This window comes from Bombus bifarius, unplaced genomic scaffold (genome assembly GCF_011952205.1).
Source record: "Bombus bifarius isolate JDL3187 unplaced genomic scaffold, Bbif_JDL3187 scf7180000008176, whole genome shotgun sequence".
Taxonomy (NCBI): domain Eukaryota; kingdom Metazoa; phylum Arthropoda; class Insecta; order Hymenoptera; family Apidae; genus Bombus; species Bombus bifarius.
In genome coordinates this window covers 350,017-367,058 of record NW_022884493.1, presented here as the reverse complement: position 1 = coordinate 367,058, position 17,042 = coordinate 350,017, and the positions used below count along the sequence as shown (strand labels likewise).

The 17,042-nt window shown below is 37.7% G+C and overlaps 3 protein-coding genes across 13 annotated transcripts; all 3 read right to left on the bottom strand.

The window, feature by feature from the left end:
* Positions 1–353: 353 nt before the first annotated feature.
* LOC117209372 (rho GTPase-activating protein conundrum) lies at positions 354–4,299 on the bottom strand. Of its 2 annotated transcripts, none has more exons than XM_033451343.1 (11): positions 4,125–4,299; positions 3,741–3,811; positions 3,003–3,223; positions 2,677–2,918; positions 2,449–2,579; positions 2,161–2,366; positions 1,924–2,077; positions 1,484–1,830; positions 1,237–1,403; positions 968–1,145; positions 354–788 (listed from the first exon to the last, which is right to left on the bottom strand). In XM_033451343.1, exons 3-11 carry the CDS (start codon positions 3,139–3,141, stop codon positions 412–414), a joined length of 1,941 nt encoding a protein of 646 aa, XP_033307234.1. In that variant the 5' UTR covers positions 3,142–3,223; positions 3,741–3,811; positions 4,125–4,299; the 3' UTR covers positions 354–411. The 2 variants fall into 2 exon arrangements, with proteins under 2 accessions (XP_033307234.1, XP_033307235.1); XM_033451344.1 differs by having other exon boundaries at positions 4,208–4,298.
* A 2,596-nt stretch (positions 4,300–6,895) lies between these two features.
* On the bottom strand, positions 6,896–9,698 carry LOC117209382 (immunoglobulin-binding protein 1). Of its 2 annotated transcripts, XR_004487909.1 has the most exons (6): positions 9,454–9,698; positions 8,900–9,238; positions 8,403–8,800; positions 8,078–8,319; positions 7,539–7,700; positions 6,896–7,079 (listed from the first exon to the last, which is right to left on the bottom strand). XR_004487909.1 is itself a non-coding variant. In XM_033451376.1 (5 exons), exons 1-4 carry the CDS (start codon positions 9,679–9,681, stop codon positions 8,109–8,111), a joined length of 1,176 nt encoding a protein of 391 aa, XP_033307267.1. In that variant the 5' UTR covers positions 9,682–9,698; the 3' UTR covers positions 6,896–7,079; positions 8,078–8,108. The 2 variants fall into 2 exon arrangements, 1 of the variants encoding a protein (XP_033307267.1); XM_033451376.1 differs by lacking the exon at positions 7,539–7,700.
* Positions 9,699–10,089: 391 nt separating this feature from the next.
* Positions 10,090–17,019, bottom strand: LOC117209380 (zinc transporter 2-like). 9 transcript variants are annotated; one of them, XM_033451366.1, is made up of 10 exons: positions 16,706–17,019; positions 16,158–16,312; positions 12,907–12,963; positions 12,380–12,624; positions 11,789–11,905; positions 11,525–11,673; positions 11,218–11,369; positions 10,901–11,108; positions 10,572–10,812; positions 10,090–10,480 (listed from the first exon to the last, which is right to left on the bottom strand). In XM_033451366.1, the coding sequence occupies exons 2-10, from the start codon at positions 16,277–16,279 to the stop codon at positions 10,335–10,337; spliced, it is 1,437 nt and encodes a 478-aa protein (XP_033307257.1). In that variant the 5' UTR covers positions 16,280–16,312; positions 16,706–17,019; the 3' UTR covers positions 10,090–10,334. The 9 variants fall into 9 exon arrangements, with proteins under 9 accessions (XP_033307257.1, XP_033307260.1, XP_033307256.1 ...); XM_033451369.1 differs by lacking the exon at positions 16,158–16,312 and having other exon boundaries at positions 16,706–17,017; XM_033451365.1 differs by lacking the exon at positions 16,706–17,019 and having other exon boundaries at positions 16,158–16,401.
* Positions 17,020–17,042: the final 23 nt, after the last annotated feature.

Below are 17,042 nucleotides of genomic sequence, written 5' to 3'. Positions count from 1 at the left end.
CTTTATCTTCGCCTTACGAACGTTACCGTTGTTCTCATCCACGCAAACATATCCAAAGATATCCTATAGAATCTCTTCCTATTGCACCTTGAAGAGCGTGAAAATCGATAAAACTAATCGCGTCTCGAACGAACGATCGGTTGCCAATTATCATCGCGTACACGGATACGTTCAAATTACGTTAATCGCCGACTAGCAAACTATGTGTAATTCCGTGCCATTGCGATGGCATTATGGGCTAAGGGTTGTGTCGCTCGGCTCTAAGAGTCCTAACGCGATCAACCAAACTGCCGGCAACGACCTCTCGGAAATCATTCATCCATCGATTAACTTATTAAAGCGAAACGGACAAGCCCCTCTCTTTTGTTATCTTATCCTCTTTTTTTCCCCCTCCTTCGAATCTTACAAACATCAATAAAACTTTTTTCTATACTTTCGATATCTTTCTTCCTCGGAATGTCTGTGTAACTGACTCAAAAGTTCGTTCGGTACATACCACAGTTTGTTCCCGTTAACGAGAAGAACTTCCGTTACCTGACAGCATATGGCAGCCATATTAAGCTGAGCGGTCAAATCGGTACGATCACGCGGATGAATGTATCGCGGTGGAAACAAAGACGGTGCTACTATCATCGCTACGTTGTGGATCGACATTTTATTCCACGCTTGATTTTCCACGATCGATTCGAAAAATTTAACCAACGCCTTCAGAGTACACCGGTTCTCTATTGGCAGCAATAGTACGAGCAAGTTCAATGCGTGCGACAACTCCTGGCGATCCTTCACTCCTGCGCATACCAGAGTAAAAAGAAAAACTTTTATTTAATAAAATATATGGCAAAAAAGAGAAAGTGACGCGTCGAAGTGCGCGCACGACGTTCTTCGAAATCTAGCGCATCGAATGAAACGAGAGCGCTAGTAGACCGAAAGTGGAAAACATCTTAAGCTTAACACGTTCGTAACTTACCGTGACTTTGGTAGAAAGCGTCGATAAGCTCTACGGTAAGTAGCGGTTGTGGCAGGTCACGCAACAACTTTTTCAAAACTGCCGACAAATCGTGGCACGACATGCATTTAAACAACTTGTCCATTTCTTTCGGCTTGCAATAAAAATCCATTTCCAACTGTCTGCACATCGATTCGACCTGAACGAAACAACGATAGTGTCATTTATTCCATACGTATGTACTTAGCATATCGATCTTCGTTGATAATTTCGATTTGTTGAAAATGTACTTTTTGCTTGTGTCCCCCAACGCGAAGAATACCTTCCTCTTTTATGCCTCGTCTTGTTAATTCGTTAAGAACCTTTTGAAATACCAGTGGAATATTACTCTCCTCGGACGATAATTGACTGTCTCGAAGTAAAAGAGTCGACAACGAAACCCCGAACAAGTTTCCAGCTACGAATATAACGGTGTTCAGTAATTATAACATCGAGTCTTACTTTTTGGTTAAGCAGTTTACTAGCATCGATGCGAACCTTTCGTCCGACGCTTATTCGGTTTCCGCTTTTTCAATGGTAGATTATATTTATCGAATACCGCGGTAAGTTCAAGCCACAGTAACGCTTGTAACCTGGTCAAATCTCGCTGCGTAAGCGTTTCTACTCCCAGCCGATTCTGTACATCGTCGGCCAAAGCAAGAGCTTCCGACTTCCAGATTTCCGAGTTTACTTCGTTCGTTCTACACATTTCTTCGAAACTCAAGTGACCGTGAGAGGATGTTCGATTCAACGGATGAGTAATCAAACGTTCGTCCACTGGTCTTGTTAATCCATACAGACTGCTATGACTTCGGGTTACCGTTGCGTGATTCCCCGAATTTCTTCTAAAATTTCATACGTAATCCAAATCACGTTATCAGTCGAGGCGATACGATACTTCGATTAAAATTTTGCGACCTAAAAACCTGGAAACACACCTCAACGTAGTATCCGTTGGAGTGTTCTCGATAGCGTCGCCTAAGTCCGTCGCATTTGCCACTTCGCTAGGATCGCTTCCGCTTCGTCTTTGTATACTTGGTTTCGACACGTGTATCGTTCCCAATCTCTGGTAGCTTGTCAGCTGAATTCCTTCTATAAATGAACGTAATGTGCCCTTGTGATTCTATGATTATGTAAAAAAGAATCGGGAAAAGTGTCGTTGCAACGTCAAATACCTGAATCGTTAGCAACGTCTCCTCGTAACGAATATCCGGCCCATCCACTTGAAGAGACATGTCCGAAAGGAAACACCGATCCCGATGTTATCGCCGTGTCTACCGCCGACGATGGCGCACTCGGCGTTCTACGTACCGTCTCTTTGTATTTGCAATCGTTTGGTAATTGATGAAAAACCGATACAAAGTTTGGCACGGTAACAGTACTTAAAAAGTAAAATACGATTAAGACGTCGTGTGTACGACGTGGCCACGAGCATGGAAAAGCCCGTAACAAACGAGTCTTACCTTGTACGATGGGCATCGTCGATGGTAACCGTTGCCAGTGACGGAGGCGAAGCGTTCTCTGGCGTTACACCTGTTGCGGAATCTAAAGAATCGGGTGTGGCACTACGCGATCTCGTTCCAGTACTAGATGCCTAACGACGAACCCCGTTAACAAAAAATGATCGCTCTATCGCTGTTCCCTTTTACAATTTATAAATTTCTATATAATATACATTTTATAATTCGCACCTCTATATCTTTAAAGACATCTCTAATATCCGGTTTACGAACACGTTGTCGTTGATTAAAACGCTGTTTCACCGTATGATTGAGCGACTTAACGCGACGTCTCACTGCTTCAGCTTGTGCTCGCGATAACGGACGTAATGCTGCGCCCAATTCGTCCGGCGGTACTTCTCTTCCAGCCTTCCATGCTTCCGTCAACTGTCCTAAACCAGCTGTACGTAACCATTCAGCTTCCTCTTCGCCGTCTTTGAAAGCCAATTTAGATTCTTTGTTAATTGACAATTGTTACCGTCAATTATAAAGATGAACAGTAATAGAAAACTACGTACCATCGTAGTTACGTGGATATTCCTCTTCGAGGTAATCGTCCAACAGCTTGGTTTCCTCCATCATTTTTTGATATTCTTCCCAATACTCTAAAAGGTGGTTGTCACCTCCTATATACGTGGTTGTCTGTGACCTCTCCATAGTTTTTAAAGTTTTGTTACGTATGCTTCGAAGGATATCTACTTTTATTAATCTGCTATTTAAAAATTGTTCTGCCAGGTGTCTGAAAAAATAAGAAGACGTTTAGACTTTGACCATCGTACGATAATTTACAATGTTTCGAATCGTAATAACCATAATCGTCGATAAATTTGTAAAGACGATCGTTCAAAAACTTTATACGTCGATACGATACGTAATTTCGTTTACAACAGTTCGGATCGTGACATTTTTTTAAGAAGTTTATAATCTGCTTTTCAAAGTAGGACACAAATCAAATTAACATATACATTGCCTGGAGGAAGTATCGCTGACACTTTCAAACAATCCATGTTGAAAGAAAATGGCACGAAATACGAATAAACAAAAATTCAAATAGATTCTTACGTTATGCAAATTATACGTATTTGTCTGTCGAGATCCAGATAAGGGAAGCGTAAACATACGCATGTTCCATGAAAAGTGAAACTATGGACAAAGATTTCGAAAAATGTAAATGTTATTGTCTCTAACCTTTTTCTATGATGGAAAGTTTTGCGCGAAAGCACGCGTAGCAAGAGACTTATGAACGAAATACGTACATTTGTGAGTAGATGTGATCCGTGAATGTCCTATCATTGCTTGCACGATCATCTTATTCCATAAATAAAGCCTAAATCGACAGTGGTTGACGTGGTTGCATGAATCCTCGAAAGAAAGCATACAAAGGAAGAAACAACTCATTAGCGTTTGATCGTGCTAAGAAATTTGTTTACAACTAAATAAGTAGTTCATGCATGAAGAGATTATTTGCTACTTCCAAGAACAATTACATTCGGTGTATGCCTTTGAATCACAACCATCTCGTTAATAAAATCCTACTCGACTCGTCACTCTGAACTCGACGTTAACGAGTCTATCTCGAAACTTTAACCAACAAATTTTCGCGCCTCTGCATAATTCCCGCTTTTCCGAATTTAACTTACGTTGAAAATAGAAAACGCGAAAACGTGTTCTCACAACTTGACAACCTGTTGCTGACGCATACGATTCCCACTCGTATACTTACACACTGATTCACACCCACACCATTGCTGTTTTCGTGCTGACACCTGCGCCACCCATGCACCTAACCGTTCACGCCATCTGGTTTTCCGATACTTTAAACCATTGACTAAGTACAAGATAGACCTGATATTCGATGTGGTTCGTTTAGCTTTACTTCCATTTTCATCTGCTTCTATTTCATGACATCAAGCTTAAAATATTTACAATCCTAATCTTTTTACCATGTACTTGTTTATAATCTTATATACAATATATATTATTATTTTTGTCGTCGAACATTTCGTTTGTTTATTTTATTAAAGTCACTATATTCTCTTTTTTATGATAACTACTTACAGAAGTAACTCAGTTTGTTATTTGGAACTAAAAGGAACTTGGAATATAGAAGTAGACTAAAATCTCAAATTCAATTTAAGCTTGGTAAAATCCAAAATGACTTCGTAAAAATCTAGAAACTGTAGATGCCAATCTATTAGAAGAATTAAGCATAAGAAGAATCTTTCCAAACTCGCGAGCGAATTGCCTTCTCGTAACAGGCGAAGGGTGAATCAGAATTATCGTCGAATCAGAAATAGAACGTCGTGCAATATTGGCGACACCATACGGAGTTAGTCGAAAGCAGACGTTTAATGGCGATTCGAAAAAGAGTGGCAAATCGCTGCACTGTAATACACAGAAGAAATATTAGCTTCACTTGTCTTACAGTCTAATACATTAAATATAAGAGTACTGTAATTTTTTTTTAATAATATTCAGAAAAAATAAATTTATTTGGTTCGTTCACGCCGTTTACAGTTAAAGGGAGTATGGGACGAAAGTTCGGGGACTAATTAGGATGATAAGATCGCAAAAGGAGCGCTTAAAAGATACAATTGATTCATATATTTGCCTATGTCGTATGCTACTGCTCTCTTTGAACACAAGAAACGCATCTGTCCTTGTTGCACATTACAACCCTCTTTGTCTAGGACCGTTCATATAGTCTGTCCTTGCCGCATAATCTTGTGTTCTTTGTCTACGGACAAACCACGTAATGCCATCTATCCTCGCATGCCCCAAGTCGCTGTTCTTTCCGCCTTCGGTAGATGGCAGCACATGGTTTGTCGCACAATCTTGTATTCTTTGTCTACGGACACACCATGTGGTGCCATCTATCCTCGCATTCCCCAAGTCGCTGTTCCTTCCTCCTTCAACAGATGTCAGCACATGGTTTGTTCGCAGACAAAGAGCGCAAACTTGTGCGATAAGGACACGAATATATACACATATTAGGCAGAGGAAACGATACTGTGCAATAAGGACAGATATATATTTATTGTTACACGAAGATAGCGGTAGTATACGGCAAAGATAAACAATACGAGCAATACTAGACGAGAAGGTTTTGCAACGTGCGAATTGTATTGACAAGAGCTGTTGAGTCAAACATGGCTGTTCTAAGCAATGGTTTGTTGATGTTTTTTAATTTTCTTCCAAACACAATTTCAAATGCAACTTTTAAAATACAAAATTTGTGGCATGCGAATTAAGCAGAAATAAGTTTTCAATTGTTACGAATCTGGGCTTCCAGAATTTCTGCTTGGACGATCTAGCATACAAAATAAATCTTAGGTAACGCCAAGCCATCCAACGCGCCTAATACTAGGCAACTCTCCATCCACCTTTCATTTTTCTTCCGTCCCACTTATGCAAATGTCTATATATACTCATTTATAGCTTTAAGACGGGTTGTAAACGGATTTGTAAACGTAATTTATAAGAATTTCATTATAAAAGTATAGCAAGACACATTATTATGTATATACATTTAGACTATCGTATTTTTTCGCGTATTAATTACTTTTAAGTAGAATTGAATCAATTATTAATGGTTAAGAATATCATGAGACGCACAGAGTTAAGCTATATTATTATTAAGTTATATTAATATTCGTAATAGAGTTTATACAATTTATATAATTTGTACACTGTACATTACTGAATTATTTCAGTAAACGTTTAATTAAAGTTAATCAGCAGTTTAATCATTTCATCGCCTGCCCAACTATCGTAGTATGGCCAATCCTAATCCTTTAACGAGAAATAAGGTGGCGGAACTGTAAAACAAAGCTCTAAAATTCGAATCTCGAAAAATAGCCTTGTTCACCATTAAGTTCGCGTAATTCGCGATGAATGGGTCGTTTTCTAAAATTCCCGCTGTTATTGGAAATGACGTCACATTCTAGGCTTTCGTCAAAGTTGATATTTTCGATCAAATTGTAGGACCGCTTTTGCGATTTTGTATCAGGAAAACATGACGTCACAGGAAGTGGCACGAATCCGGCGATTTTTGGAAATGACGTCATATTTAAGGAATTCTGGCCATTCACGAACCAAGGTTTTCGATGTTTTTTTATCAGGAAAACAGGACGTCACAGGAGGTGGAACAAATTCAGCGATTCTGAAAAATGACGTGACATTCTAGGAATTTGCTTAAATTTTACTTCAATTTTCGAAGCTTTCGAAGATCTCTTATCAGGAGAACATGACAGCATAGAAGTTGGCACAATTTTTACGATTCCCGGAAATAACGCCATACTCCTGGAATTTTTCGGAATCGTCTTGGGTGATCCTAATTATTTCCCAATTTAATTTTTTGTTTTGTTTAGGATTTCGGATAGTGAAAAATATAAATAACAAGATTGTAAAATGCTGTTAAACTATTCTGATTTATTGAAACTCTTTTTAAATACACTTTGTATAATTATTCTACAATTAACAATCTCATTTTTGATTTGTATTATATAATGATTTCCAAGAAGATCATTGCTTGTTTATTGTTGCTGGCTGCTTGTAGTATCTTGGATGTTGTTTCTTCTCTCGAAACAGCTTTTCTGTAATGAACATAGAAAAAGCAATTTATTCCTAATGTTCAATTAAAGTTTTAAACAGTTTATATGTTTTTTATATATAGCATATTAACAAGAGTAATACTACAGATATAATACCACAGAAGTATTTTTATAAAAGTAATTATGTATATGTGAATGAAAGGGATATCTCCAAAAAAAAACTATTTTGATAACTACTGGGAAAAGATAATTATACAGAACCTGTCATATTTTACTATAACTGCAAGATATTCTATAAAGTTTACTTTGTAGCAAGTTGTTTTTGCAAAAATGTTAGAATATGAATTTCATCATAATGTAAACTAGTGAATGTAGAAATAAATAATCACGATTAGACTCTAGATATTGATGCAAATTCACATTTTTGAGAATACAATTACAAAAGTAGAATCTCAATAGGAAATTGTTTTATCTACCAAGTATTATAGGAAACACTCTTACCATTTTCATGTCACTTGAGTGTTTATCCATGCCAGTATATATGTATAATGTCACGCTCATATATTATCACGTCTATCCTGTCTTTAGTCAATGCTTCAAACATTCAAACCTTACTTTCCCTCTTGGTAATTTCCAATCACGATTAACCATTAACTTACTTGTCTGTAACATTGACTTTTTAATTATAACTAGTTAAAGAATACGAATAGTTTATGACAATCGCAAATTGACGTGAATCGCATCTACGAGGTGCGTGTGATTCTTGTTTAAGAAAAAAAAAACAATGTCTAGCGAAGATACATGGAAAAATGAAAAACAAAATAAAATAGCGATTTTTCTAAAAAGGCATAATTCTTTTATTTTAAATTATTATTACGTAACGGATCGTAATATTACTTTAAACAGTATACCATCTTTATCATCTCTTAATGCAAATGGTACCAATATGATGTCACATAGAAGATCAAAGAAGAACATATAAACCTTATGTACTAGACTACTCTTAATATATATATACATGTATATATGTATATACATACATATATATAATATAATGGAATTTTTTCATGTTCAACTCCTATTAGCACGATTGCCCCATCCTCTTCTGTGTGTATCTTTATATTCATCCATGGCACGTAATTGTCTCAAGGTTTCTGGATCATCAGCTTCGATCATTTCTTCTTTTTTGATATCATCTTCTTCATTATTCATTCCTTGTCTGTTTACTAAATCTTGCAAGCATTTTGAATTTGTTTGATGCTGTTGCGAAGGATCGGGCCAGCTAAGATAAAAATACATTGAAATATTTGTTAAATCTAAATTAGTTAAAAGCATTGATGTACAACTGTACAACTTTCTACTTACTCTCCTTCTTTCACTCGTTGATCATAAAATTCTTGAACAGTAAGAACAGGTAAACTAGGATAACCAACTCCAAACACCTTTTTCTCTACTTCATCTCGAGTGATAATAATTGGTTGCAGTTTTGGAGCAGGCGGTTTACGTTTTTGCGAAATCTGGGTGGACATGGTTCCAGATTTTCCCATGTTTTTCATATGTTCCAAAATTGGCTTTTCGGCTGCTAACGAGTTCAGTTCTTCTATTGTCAAATTTACGTATAATTTGATAAGCATTACAAAATATTCTCTTTTGACCTCATCATCTATGTTTGGATCTGACAGACTTTTCTTTAAAATTTCCAAACGCGATTCCAACTCTTTTTGCTCCTTGAATCTCTGTAGTTTCGTGTTTCGTCGATTTACCTACAAATATAATACGTATGCATGTAGTAGATGTATCATTATGAAGAATATTTTAACAGTAATGATCTTCAGAGACCTGTAAACCTAGAATAGACTTACCATTTCGGTAATTAATTCAGCATTCGTTCGAACTCTCTCGGATACGCTTTCTTTCTCACGCTCTGGATTAATATCGGGCACTTCGATGTTGGTCAAACCATAAGTCTTAACGCGTTTCAAAAAATCCACGAAATAAATTTCAGCTACGTTAACGATGTGCAGTCGATCATCTGCATTACAAATTTTTGTAGCGAGTGTACCAAGGAACGCTGGCAGTAAAAAGTATTTGATGTTTTCCGTAGCCACTTCTTCGAAACTTTCATTTTGGCTAAACATATCGACTATAGAAACTAGTCTTGTAGCTTGTTCTAACATATTCATGGTACGTTTGATATCAGACTGGCATATAGCAAAAAGAAATAAAAAACATGTATTATGTATGTATGTAGGAAAAATACAAACTGTTTGTGCACATTTAAAAATTTGTGATATTTAATTCGAGCGCAGGATTTTTATGAACAACTGTATTTCCGACCAAAATTTGGAGAAACGCAATTTGGGGAGCAAAGAGAAGATCCTAAAAAGAATTATACATAATTGTTGACAATTAGTACCTGAACTTTGGAACTGTTGGTAGGTTCGTCTGTTTTATTGATATTATTAAATAGCTCAAACGCTTTGTCGAATAATTCTGATAGCGTTGCAGCATCTCTCCCGTCATTTTCTGAACTCGACAAATTTTCTTCCGACATAACTATCGTTTTGACAGCTGTCGTTTGATACGTAACGAAGATTAAAAAGGTTATGTATGATTGTACGATCGTACAACGCAAAACAAGCATAACATCCCGAAGTTGTAAGCATAGCGTAATCAACTTCGATAATAAAAACAAGATATGTATCGATATGTTTGGCGGTTTGGTTCAAAATGTTTCAATCTGAAAACGATTCAATGTCAGGATATAAATAAATTAAACACAAATTTCTTCTTTTGATCTATTCTTTTTTCTCTCTCATTTTAGTTTTATTTCCATATTTTTACACGATTATTCTTTGTTTACCAATTTCGGAGTTAGTTTAAATGTAAATACGTTCTCTTTCATGATTATATGATTACATAAGTTGATTAAGTCGTTAAAAGTCACATTTAAAATAAATAAACATAATTTCTATATTAAGAAAATAGAGAGAGAAAGAGAGAGGGAGGGAGAGAGAGAGGGAGAGAGAGAGACAGTAAATAATTGTTCCACTAATAGGTGAAAAAATCGTTGTATCGATCGCAATATTTATAAGTAATTGACATCCTTTGCGATGTTGAAATATCTTCCCTATAGATTTTTTAATCGCAGTAAGATGTATACTTGAAACAACAGGTTGCTTCCGTTTTTCATAAATTGAGCTATTTACAAATCGTGCGAATCTCTTATGATCCAACTTCATGTGTATAAAGACTGAAGGGTAGCTCAAAAGTATACGTAACACAAAAAATTTACAACTATTGCGATAACGCCTTGCATTGTTTACAATTTTCCATTCGTTCATCGAATTCCTCTATTTGAAGCGTCATTTCGAAAAATTTGTACTTATCGTGAATATTTCTAGTAGCAGTACGCAGTATATTGTGAGGACTCGCACCTGGTTCTTCATAGGAAAAAATGAAAAAGAAAACAATTTGTTTAGACTGAAACAAAAACTGAAACTGCTAATGAAACAAGAGCTCGAATGCGCTTACTTATTGCAAGATGCGCGGATAACGCGGTTTTATCCAGTGAAAGCGCCCAGATACGAAGATTGTGCACCTTCATCACACCTTCGATTTGCATAAATGTACTCTCCACTTGAGAATATTCAAATCCTTTTGGAATTCCTTCCATTAAAACGTTCATCACGTCTTTGATTATCGCAACCGTGGTTAATATCACCAACAGTGAAAAGAGGAAAGTGCAAATTGGATCGACTATGCTCCAGCTTGGCTGTAATTATTACCAGTGTGTATTAATTTCGCGTTCATGAGAAAATATTGGGAAAAACTATTGCGTACATATGCATATATAGCTATACCTTGAAATAAATAACCAATGCTGCAACGAAAACCCCTATGCTTTGTATGAAGTCTCCTAAAACGTGAATAAAAGCAGCGCGAACGTTGATATTTTTCCTCTTGTGTAACGGATTTTCCTCATCGAGTCTCCCGCTGTCTATATTTCGATTCGGTTTGTCTGAACCATGTCCATGACTATGGCCGTGCTCATGCAGCGATAAACCCATTCTGCGATATAAAAATTGTATCGATGTTACTCAAAATGTATTACATCGTGACTGCGATTGATTTGATCTATCAGTTCGACTATTTCAATTGAGTATAATATATCACTAACACTAGATTTACCACAACGCCAACGCCAGAGGTAATCAACATGACGGTGGTATCTAGTTGGAAACTTTTGTGAATTATTCTCTCGACTGCCAGATAAAAAAGAATTCCAGTAACTACCCATATTAGTAAAACCGACGTCAAGGCTCCTATCACCTGCGAATAACGATGAACATATTATTGATGGTGTGCGTACGTGCACGCGTGCGTGCATACGTGCGTGTATATGCGTCTGCTAGCAAGAAACGAAAGAACGAGAGAAGACAATGGAATAATAATCAATTTTGAAATAGCAAATCTTTTACACCTACTTCCGCTCGATACCATCCAAAAGGCATTTTTTTCGTGGCTGGTCTACTAGCTACCCATATCGAGAATAAGGAGATCATAAACGATGCAAAATCGGTTAACAGGTGCGCAGCATCTGTTGCGATCGCCAAACTATTCGATAATACTCCACCTGAAAAGCCGAGCGATCGTTCCATTTAAAAATAATCATTAGCTTCATTTTTTATCTAATTTTCTTGAACATTTATCGTACAAGTATTTCGCTCTTACATCTACATGATGATTACCTACGATTTCTGCTATCATAAAAAGTACGCACAGCGTACTAGCAAGCAGTAATTTCTTTCTCGCCTTTTTATCGATCTCTTCGTCCCTTTCTCTGTGACAATGGTCTTCTGGTACAGCTAGAAAAACATTTAACAGAAAAATGATAAAGATAAACTTTTTATCAGACATTGATCTGACAGAATTTTGGTCGGAAGATAAATGTCGGGACAATACAGTCGCTCTGATACACCAAGACAAACATGTGAATATACTAAAATTACGCTAATGTTCCGCTTGAATTAGCTACCGGCTTTATAAATTTTCTTTTTGAGACTGCTGGTTCAGGTGGAAAAAAAGTCAATTTTGTTACATTAAACGTCGCTTGATTCACATATACGAGCAATAACGTTTATGTGGTGAAATCTGAAGAACTAGGACGTAAGGTGAAATAAAGAGGGTAACTTGTAAAAGTAGGGCGATCTAGAAATTGATAACGCTAAGGAGCTGTAGATAATCGATAAATCCATTTAGTATTATAAATAAGAAGATAGCCTCTATAACCATTCGCCTGACCTGGAAGTCGATAGGATCTAAATTTGGAAGAATCTTACTGGAAGCAGTTTGTTGAAAATCGGATCCGTTGATGCCGGTAGCGGTGACATTAACTGCAGTCGCCGCTGTTTCGCTAATTTCATCGACCGATGTAGCACCGCCCTTCACAACCGTACAACAACCAGAAAGCTTGCCGTGCACGCAAAAGATCACCTTCCTCGACGAGGTCTCCTCGTTCTCATCCATCTCATTGTTATTCGGTGGAATGCTCGTCCCATATCCGTATACAGCCTTGTCTTCGAATCTAACCAGTAAACAAAAGAACCAATTGATTTCTGTCTTCTATCGTGCTCGTATATTGTTGCAGCCACGTGCAGTAAAACAGAGTCGATGAACGTGGCGATCACGTACGCGATCAATTCCGTGGAAATGGTTTCTGTCAAGTTATGGAACGCGGGACTCGTAATACATTCTGGTTTCTCTTCGTTTTCATGATATTCTATACCGTTATCGTCCATCTGCTTTCGTCACTACTATTTGCACACTACTATTACCAATTAGATAATCGAAACTAAACTATTCTTACGATCCTCTGGCCCGTAATGTTTTCCTCTCTCCTTGTTTTCGTTCACGCGGAAGATAACTGCAAACGAACGTTAACGATTACAACCGAATTTATTATCATACTTAATCATTGCTCTTGATTTCTATTACACTATTGCCATTTTATAATCTAAATCGGAAATTTATCACGCAAACGGATCAAGTCGAAAGTACGAGGTTCTCGGTTTTCGTTAGAAAATCGAGGAGGATAGAAGAAAAAAAGAAGAAGAAGGAGAACAAGAGAGATATAGAACATTCCAGACGCGTGTGAAGGGGGCTTAAGGCGGTGGAGCTCGATCGCTTAATCCCGCTTTGGCCCGATCTGTGTCGAGCGTCCCTGAACGCGTTATCGTGAGAAAAAAATTTCATTGTCGCGAATAACTCCTATGTAGATAGATCAAAGCAGAAATAGATAGATACGCATTTGCACGTCTCTCTTGTTTCGATCGTTTGCTGAAAAATCCAGCATTATTTCCACGTATAGATATTATAGACACATAGACCGATAGAGAAATATCGTTGTTTACTATTGTTATCTATTGTTTATCGATCACGATATTTCTTATTGTTTCTTGTTTTTTTTTTTTTTTTGTAATTAGAGTGGTTACAGATTGCCGCCTAAAATTCAAAGGGGAAAACTCGCGCGAGATAAGATCGAAAGTAGGAGAGCGCGGCGCAAGCAATTCAGGGAGAAAAGTCGGCGATGAGGTGGAAACTCCCGCTTACGTGAGATCGCGCGTGATCCTCTTAACGATCGTTATCGTTTCTCACGTAGCTCGCTATCTAACAAGATATCATCGAGGATAACATGTGCAAATGCGCATTCGTTAAATCGTTATCCGTAAGAATGACTTCTCGCGACAAAAATTCTACGATTCCGGCTAACAGTAATGCCGTGTGCAAAATCATTCGGACGAATAATACATACACGGTATTCAGGACCGTGTTATACGCGACATATACTTTAATCACACTGATTGCTTCTTCCAATTATATTTGATTGGATCGACTTCCGGTATTTCTTGTATTTTTGTCTAATAATACTAAAGATACAAAGTGGTAAAGACGAATAGAATTTTTTGTAGCGACATGCGTCTATTTGCTCGCCAATTCGCTTTTCGAGTTATCTCAAAGTATTACCATTCCGAGATTTACAACTTACAACGAGATTTACTGCAAATGTAGCTAAACGTCAGGTGATCATGACCGACTGCGCATAAATAGCAAACGTACAGTCGCATCTCTGTCACGTTCAAATACCGTGTGAAGTACCCAAATATTTTTTCTTCTTCTTTGCGATAGATAGATGAACGAAATTCACTTCCTGCTTTATAGTATGACATACGGCATGGCTGTCAAGACACGGACGCGCCTTCGAGTTTGATTTTATCGGTATCGAAGTTATGGTGAGTTGAGCATGTAGAAATGATGTAAGAGAAAAAGTGATTTAAAAAAAAAAAAACAAATAATTGCTCGAAAGTAAACGGAATAAGTGCTCGGAAGTCGTAGAATTTTGATAGAAGAATTTGGCGTAAGCAGAGAGGTCGAATGTTTCTCCTATGTAACAGAGTGGTCGAGAAACTAAATAATTAATAATATCGTTGTCCCATTTCTTTGATGAAAGATGTATTTTTGGTAAAAATCATTCGCCAGGATACCGTGACGATCTTTGTAAGAACGAACGTGTAATGATAGCGTGCGGTACGCTGCGCGACGACGTGATGCGACGCGGTGAATTTACTAGGTGGGAAGAGGTGGGAGAGGCGATTCGATCCGACCCGATCCGAATCGATCCGATCGAATTCGAAAGGGATGTTCGAACTCACAGCTTGATCCTTTCCTCGTCCATGATCCTCGTGCTGCGGAGGACTGCGTGTATGTGTGTGTATGCGTGTGCGTGCGAGCGTGCGGTAGACAGCAGCGCTGATCGTGACGTGCAATGAATAACCAAATCAATTCACCGTTCGGTAGATCGATCAAAAATATGTTAAAGAAAAGCAAAAGGGAGAGAAAACGAAGACGCGACGTCGCGACGCGGCGCGGCGCGGCGCGGTGGTCAAACCGAACCGATGGGAGCGATACGAAGCGATGCGACTCGTGGCGTAGCGAGGCCAGGTGAGCCGACCCGGGGCAACGAAAAACGGACGCGACGCGAACATACAACCGAAAGTCGACAATTGTATTAAGTCCTCGGCCGATCAGAGATACGTGAATAGCCCGTGCGCGCGTCACTAGTTGTATGAACAACGCAAACCGTTTGCCACTTCATCCCGTCTTTTAGTAGAAAACCCACTGTCCAGCCTCGTCCGTTTGTTTTACCAGATAGCTTAACTCTCGATCAGTTTCTCCTCGGCTCTTCCTCTCTTTTCCTCTTGCTCTTTTCCACGCTATCCTTCTCCATTCCCTCCCCCACTTTCTGCTTCAAGATCGCTCTCTACCGATTTCCTTCCTCCTCTTTCACCCCTTCTTGGCTCATCGGTTCCCCCACTTCTCGCTTCCTCTATCTGTTTCTGCCTTTCAAACTTCCTATCTATTCGCCGTTCATTCTATCTTTGTTGCGCTTTGCGCACGATAGCCTCGTGCCTCGATGTATCGCGCTTTCCTGTTTCTGTTATTTCCTGACGTAGCGTTGGTTACAATTATCATTTTAACAAACTATCCTGGTTTTCCGAAATTTCTATCATTCATCGATCCGATCTATCGATTGTTCGGTGAGACGGATGGACTCGAAAACTATCGCGATTGGAACTTTGTTCGATCGATCGATCGTATTCTGTCTTTCTGTCTTTATTCTCTCTTCCTTTTTCCTTGCCTAGAAGATTTCGCTCCATTTGATTTCTCGTGCTCGATTTCGATTATAGAAACGGATCTATTGGGAAACGCGCGTAAAAAGTTCATGATAAAATAGTCTGTAGCCGCGGGTCGAGAAATTCGTATTCGCAATTCATTTAAATTGCGACTTTCCTTCTGATGTTTGAGAACTAACGATCGTTTTACGAGTCAAGTGTATAGAAAAAATCCAATTTTTTGAAACTCATATTTAGCCAATTATTTTTTAAATACAAAACCACTTTTACTTAAATTTGAATAAACAAAACTTGAGCATCAACAGAGTCAGCCGTATTCTTGACAAGTGTACAGTCTTTTTTTCAGCGATTAATTCGATTCCAGTTTGTAACGCGCAAATGTTGTGCTGTATTTCTTGTTGTATTTAATCACATTGTAATTACTTACTTTTTGCAAAGAAAATCTCTTCGGGGTAAACGTGTGTTCGATGATATAACTTCAAAAAACGATAATGTACCTGTGTGTACATGTGTGCTTACAGGATCTTTTCTTTCTCTCCTCTTTTTCATTCACCTTTCAACTTTTGTCGCAAGCAAGATGAACTCGAAAATAAAAGTAAATCGTCATTAGAAGAAGTGCGAAAGATTCGTTTCAAAAACCATTATACCAGGATTTTATCGAATGAACTTCGAAGAAGGAACTACGGAAAACTAAGAACAGGCTTTTGGAATGCGAACATATTATTAAAACATATTATTAAAAATAAGGAAAATGAAAAAGATGAATAGAACCTCTGCGTTAAAAATTTATATGAAAACAATCGTGTCGTTAATGAACGTAAATTAACCCGATACGTTACTGGTTAAGTTATCGTTTCATCGATTGATAGCCTCTTATGTATATTTTCATTGTAAACAATTTATAGTTACAGAAATGTACATACTTATAAGTCTCAAATTCTTATAAACATTAAAAGATAAAATGAAATTACGTACGATATATGATTGCTTCGAATAACTTTATCCATTCTTGTGACAAAAGGCAGGTTCTTTCTCTTAAGAAATACAAGTCTTTCTTCCTTTCGATTTCACCAAATAATACGAATAATGTAAACAAGAAGACATTAACCGCTATACATGTCGGAAAACTTGTCTCGACCGCTCACCGCGCTCGATCTATCGCAGTTGTATGTTTTTCTATCGACGAAAGATGTCATTACTAGCCAAATAAGATGTATTCTTTCGGAAATGTTTTTACTTTATAAATTAATCGATTGATCTTTTTTTCTCAGAGTGACAATTTTGATATACATGGACAAATATTGCGAAAAAT